Here is a 6,575-nt window from a genome sequence, read left to right as displayed (position 1 = left end):
CGCGCCGCCCCACGTGCCCCGGGCGTTGCCGCCGAGCGCTGCGCACGCCGCCGCAAACTGTCGCAAACCGAGCCCCGGTCCGTGCTCCTGCCCGGGGCTCTGCCGCAAAGCGAGGCCGGGAAGATGGCGGCGCGCTGGGCGCTGGGCGCGGGTGAGGCTGAGGGGACGCGGCTCTGGTTTGGGGGGTCTCGCTTGAGAGGAGGCCACCGAATTGATCGGAGGGGGGGGAGCAGCTCACGTATGAGGAAAGGCTGGGAGAATTGGGATTGTTCAGCCTGGAGAAGAGAAGCTTCAACGACCCAAGTTGTAGCCTTTCAATGCCTGAAGGGAGCCTACAGAAAAGACGGGAAGAGACTATTTACAAGGGTCTGGAATGACAGGACAAGGGGGGATGGCTTCAAACTGACAGAGAGTAGGTTTGGATTAGATATTACGGAAAAATTGTTCCCTGTGACGGAGGTGAGGCCCTGGTATAGGGTGCCCACAGAAGCTGTGGCTGCCCCATCCCTGGAAGTGTCCAAGGCCAGGCTGGATGGGGCTTGGAGCAACCTGGGATAGAGGAAGGTGTCCCTGTCCATGGCAGGGCGTGGGACTAGATGTGCTTCAAGGTCCCTTCCGGCCCAAACCATTCAGTGATTTTATGGTTCTGTTCATGCCTCGCTCACTGTTCCTTCTCTTCAGGAGCTGCCTGGGCGCGGGGTCTCCTCAGCTGGGCACGACCAGAGAGGTGAGTCTGGCTTTGTCACCCATCCCTCGCTGCCCTGGGCAGTGGGACAGGCACTGCCCTGCTCAGGGGTACCTGGGGCTGGGTGCCTGGTGTTGCCTGGTTTGGCCTTCTCACCCAGCCCTGGAGCTGGGGGAACAGGTCACCCTCTGTCCCTGTGGTGTCCTTCTGTGTATTTAGAGCTTGTGCCATGATGGAAGCATCTCTCTCCTCACTTCTTTCTGTTGGACATCCATATTTTCTCTGACTTTATGGTTCGGGTCACAGTGATGTGGTACCTGTGCTGTCCCCAGTCACTGCTTTTCTTAGTTGCTGAAGTTTCCCCTCTTTCTGGAGGAATCACATAGTTGTGCTGTAGGTGCACTGGTACTGCCAGCTGTATCCCTGCAAATATCTGAAAAAAGTATTTCATGACATTGAAATATGTGTGTTATGCTAATCTCTGCTTTTAGGATGTGAACAATGGTGTACAATGCCCTTTTGAAATCAGCATGCTCTGTTTGCCTGTCATTTTTAAGATGTTTTGCACGGGTTGGCCACACACACAAAGGCGTTCAAGGCTTAGTAAAACCCACAGTATTTGGTCTTGAACTCATCTGTTTGTTGTAGTCAGGAATAGCTGCCCAGTGCTGCTTTATCCAGGCAGCTGGGGGCAAAATGCAGCTTGGTTTTTCAGAATCTGAGGTGAGCAAAATGCCTGAAAACTAATTTTTGCTATTAGCTGTCTGGTTTTTGTATTGAGTTGATTGTGTTTTGGAAGTACTTTAGAACACCTCTCCTTTCAAATTTCACAATGTTTATTGACCTCTGATGCTCTGAGATACTCAGCCCCTTGAAAAGCTAGAAGTTTTGACTGCTAAAGATGTTGTTGGTAAAAGTTAAGTATGGAAAGTACCTTGGAAAAGTTATAAATGGTTTGTGTCAGTCCTGAGCCCCATGAGAACATCAGAACAGAGGTGGCTGTGACTTTGTGTGGCAATCTGAGGACACTTAATGTGGAATCTCATGATATGCCAGTGTTCATAGCTTGCTTTAGGAAGCCTGAGGCTTTTTGTTGAATTAAAAAGGCCTTTCAGCATAAACTATAAAGGACTTTAACAATTTCATTTTGTGAGTAGGCAAATGTGTCAGTTCTTTATCAAGACAGCAAATTCACAATTTTCCAGATAGGCTGGGCAGGGACAAAGAACTCTTGTGTTCAGCAGCTGAGGCTGTGGTCTTGTCTTGCAGGTGGCTGGCATCTGGTAGCCTTTTTCCTCTGTCATGCATCCACACAAGCACATCTCTGCAGAAAATTGGGAAGTGGGAGAAAAAGAACAGGATTGTTTACCCTCCACAGCTGCCTGGAGAGCCTCGCAGACCAGCTGTAAGGATCCACCTGTGAATGGCCTTACCTGTGAATGTTTGGCAATTTCTGAACAGACTGTCACTGTCTGCACAGGGTGACTGCACAAGGCACTAGTTTGAAAGCTTATTTGCTCATTATTCAGGATTTTATTCAGTTTGGCTGTATTGTAGAAGTTAATATCACTTCGAATGTTTTCCATCTCTAAATTATATTGGAGCCTTGTGTGGTTCAAGCTGTAAGGGGCCCATCCTCTGTAGAAGTCTCTGAACTACAAGGAGGTAGAATTTGTACTGTCAAACAACTGATATTTTGGAATTCCATTGTTATAATTTTTCTTCATTGGGAGTTAATGTGTTGTGGCTTCTGTTAGACACACTGCTCAGCAAAGTAAAAGTATTTACATGTCAAAAGGAAAGGGTTTTTTAAGGCATGTATTTTGTGGGCCATGGGCATTTAGTGATTTTTCCTGTGAACATTATGGCCTAGGACATAAAAATCCCTGCTGTGGACTGTGCTGACTGATGCAGTGTGTGTGAAAATGCAGCTATTGACAGACTCGTTTATTAAATCAGTGTTTTACCCGTTCATAGAGTGCCATCTCTTTCAAACTTGTATTGATGTTAGATTCTACTAGCTGGTGTTGGTCCCTGTTAGTAATAATGTTAAATGGGTCTGTGGAGGCAGCTTTTTGTGCCAATCAAACTTGAAACCCTCTTCACTTCTGAAGAGCTAATTAAGTTCATTCTGGTAATATTGTTTATTTGCTCTGCCAGTAGGTTGAGTTGACAGCAGGGTAATATTTTTAAGGCTGAATGGGCATGTCAGTCTTTGCTTCTAAAGGTGGAGAGGATGAGAGGAAAAGATGGTGAAAAACCTTCTGATTATCCTTTTCAGGGACTTCTGCTTATAAACGAAGTGTCATAAGATTGTATTAAAATCTCCTGTGTGCCAGCACCTTTTTTTAGTGCTTTTAGTTTCAAATGTCAAAGCTATGCTTGATATGCTGTTCTCATAGTAGGCAGAGCCATGCCTTTTTATTCCTAGTAAGAACATAGATTGTGGATCAGACATGGATGCTCCATTCTGTTTTCACAGCAAAATTATCCATCCTTTCACTTTTTATTTTTTTGCCCCTAGGAAATATATCACTGTCGGAGGGAAATAAAATACAGCAAAGATAAGATGTGGTATCTGGCAAAACTGGTAAGCCAAGAGTACTTTGTACTGGGCTTGTTAGAATGCAAAATTTAATTACTGTATTTGTCTTAACAGCCTCATTCAATCACAGTTTAATCAATGTCTTTATAACAGAGTCCTGGGGATGAGCATGGATCTGGGCAGGGAATGGCTGTGGTTTGGTTTAGCTGTAGGATATTACACTGAAGAAATGGTAGTTAAGGAAACTACAGTATTTTTGCTTTTATAATAGCAGTATAATTTAAGGAATGTCTTCTGAATAAGAGAAAGGAAATATTTGTAATTGCAGAAGTTAATTTTAACACTTTGATTGCAGATAAAAGGAATGTCCATTGATCAGGCTCTCGCTCAGTTGGAATTCAGTGACAAAAAGGGAGCAAAGGTGATCAAAGAGGTAAGTAGAAGTATTTTTTAACACTCCTGGTTTCCAGAAAACTTTAAAATCAATACCTGTCACCAGAAGTTTGGAGGTGTTTCTACTTCTGTGGGGTTTTATGTTTCAAGTAAGCCTGTTGGGAGCACATTCTAGCAACATATTTTCATTGCAATCATGTACTGTTGTGGCTTATGAATATGTTGGGCTCACTTGTGCTGGCTGTTTTAATTTGTCATGATGAGAAATTCCATGTGGGTGTCCTGTCTAGCAGTGCTTGGTGTTAAGTTCATGGTAAATGGTGCAGAATCCTGGTCACTAATGGCTGCTACATCTGTGTGCTTTGGTTCTTAAACTGTGTGAGATGAAGGATATTGTTAAGGAGGCTGCTGAGTTCTCTAAAGGCACAAAAGCTTTGAATACAGTAGTTTGGATTCTCAAATTACTCATTTTCTTGGCTGAAGCGTTGATTTCTGACAGTCATGGCAAAGAGGTGTCCTGTATTAGCTGAAAATATTGAATGGACCAAGTTCATTTTGCCCACCTTGGAATTTATTTCTAGTCTGATGTCTAATTACACAAAGGTCCATGGATGGAAGGCTGACTAATGCTGGTGGAAACCATCTCCCCAAAAATGTAACAGAATTGTCCTGAGGCTTTTTCATTCTATGCAAGGAGCATCTTACCTAAAAGATGTTTGTCTTTTTATCTCTATGAAATACTTTTTCTATCACCGACTTAAACTTTCAATTGCTTCCATGTTATCTAGAGATAAGAAATACCATTGCTTAAATTCCTCCTCAGTATTTCCATTTCTTTTCTTTTTGTTACAGGTTCTGTTAGAAGCACAGGAAATGGCTGTAAGAAAGCACAATGTGGAATTCAAATCAAATTTACATATAGGTACATTTTTAAAATTTAGTACATTAGAAAAATGTCATCCTACTCTATCCTACCCTATGAAAATGTTTTATATTTAATAAAGTTTTGATGCTTCAAATCACCAGAAATGAATAGAGGACAGTTTCTGCTAAACTTTACCAAAATGTGAAAGGCACATGTTTGCAGCATTTTTAAGATGGAGAGCAGAATTTCTGCTCCCTATCGAGCATAAGGTCCTGAAGAGGAAGATGCTTGCCATGAATATGAAAGACCAACAAGAAGCAAACTGTTTCTAGTTTTTAGTGTTGCCAGTCAGAGATGCTGGGAGCTTTGTCTGTGGCTGGTACAATTAGATTTGCAGGATCAAAGGTAAACTTCCATCAGAAACAGTATAAAAGTAAATGGGTATTGACTGTAAACTTATTAATAAAAAGACTTTGCTATAGATGATTTGCAGGATAAGCTTGTAACTAAAGCACTTTTTAATCTAGAAAAATATTATAGAAGTGTTTCCTCATAGGTGTTTTTAGGACCGAGAAAAACATATTCATTTTGTCTAATATGGTATAAATTTTACCAAACTGACCTCATAAGCTAAAAGTCACCTGGACGGTAAAGCAGATTTGATTAGAATTCTTTGGAGCCTTCCAGGCCTCTGCCACAAGAAGACTGAGCTGCTAGTGCAGGACTGGATGTGCAGATAATGAAAATACCTGTGATAAATGCAATAAAGGGAGAAAGGAGGGAAAATGAAGTCTGTAAGACTTCACAGGAATTCATGAGACAAACTACTGAAAGGCAGTGAAATGAATACCACCTTCAGAAGAGCTGTATAATCTAGTAAATGCTCAGTGTGATTTGTCCTTCCCCACATATTTATCTTGGTGTGCTTGCTTTCCAAATTCACCTTTTTGGTGCTCCTGAAGAGCGTTAAGTGCAGCTCACGGGTTTCTCTGTAGCAGTGATCTGCTAAATGTAACAGAAGAAAGATGGAGGGGAGAATCCCGAGTAGAATTAACTTTCTAGAAGCAGCCATGAAAAATACACTGGCAAGACAGGTGTTTTATTGCAGCTGTGGCAGTTTGTTCTTGACTGAATAATCTTCTCTCCCCTCTCCTTTTCACTTCAGCGGAGTCACTGACGGGCAGAGGCCGCTACGTGAAGCGGGTGCGGTGCCACGGCAAGGGCATGTTTGGCATCATGAAAATCAGCAGGTGCCACTACTTTGTGAAGCTGGTGGAAGGTCCTCCTCCTCCCCCAGAGCCACCAAGGACTGGCTTTGACCAAGCAAAGGAATATGTGCAGCAGCTGCGAAACAGAACTCTTGTTCATACACTGTGACACACTCTTGTGGCTGTATAGGTATCTCTGGTTGGGCAATGTAATTGTGTAAAAGAATGATTAAAATCATGGTTTAGTTATATCTTTGGTGCTGCTGGAGCTGGATGATGTGAGAACAATCATAGGGTTTTTTCTTATTTGTGAAGTCGTGGGTATGGAAAAATCTTGGAGCTGCAGCTGTTACTTTTTCTGAGGTACTTGGACCACATTATTCAAGCTCGACCCTGGACTGCCAAATCTAGAAAATATGGTACTGTGATAAAGCTTGGTGTCTCTGTTATGTATGGTGGGTCTTTTATTGTAAAACTGTGTGCTTGACAGTCATGTTGCAAGATCAAGCCTCAAACTAAAATTTGACGTCTTAAAGTAGTTTACAGCATTTGGAAAAAAACAAGTAACAGTGGGCAAAACCAAGTAATAATATTTCAGAATTTTAGACATCAATTTTTGGTTTATCTGGGCTGTAACAGCCTTTGTTGTGCATCTTGGACATTGTGTCTGGGAGTGGAAAATAAAAGAAATCCGTGGAAGTTCAGGCTTTGGGAGTCAGTAGGTGGCAATGTTTAGTTTGTCAGAGAGGAAGTGGCAGTGAAAACTTCCAGCATGGTCAAACCGTTTTGGATTTTGCCCTTGGCATTAATAATCTCATATGGGCATGGAGTTCAGGCTGTTCTCTCTGGAAACTCAGTGTGGGTAACAGGCAAATTATG

General features: G+C 42.6%; 1 protein-coding gene across 1 annotated transcript; it reads left to right on the top strand.

The window, feature by feature from the left end:
• Positions 1-24: 24 nt before the first annotated feature.
• Positions 25-5,947, top strand: LOC121658088 (39S ribosomal protein L22, mitochondrial-like; the record flags this gene model as incomplete). Its single annotated transcript, XM_042014527.1, has 7 exons — positions 25-151; positions 682-727; positions 1,955-2,090; positions 3,210-3,275; positions 3,586-3,663; positions 4,476-4,545; positions 5,654-5,947. Coding segments are annotated over 7 exons (735 nt in total), but the record flags the coding sequence as incomplete, so codon positions are not given.
• Between the last annotated feature and the right edge of the window lie 628 nt (positions 5,948-6,575).

This window comes from Corvus kubaryi, unplaced genomic scaffold, assembly GCF_017639235.1.
Source record: "Corvus kubaryi isolate FWS band 111438036 unplaced genomic scaffold, C.kubaryi_AGA036_p1.0 split2-37374, whole genome shotgun sequence".
In the NCBI taxonomy this organism is placed as follows: Eukaryota; Metazoa; Chordata; class Aves; order Passeriformes; family Corvidae; genus Corvus; species Corvus kubaryi.
Note: the sequence above shows the minus strand (reverse complement) of the source record. Positions and strands in the feature narration are given on the sequence as shown.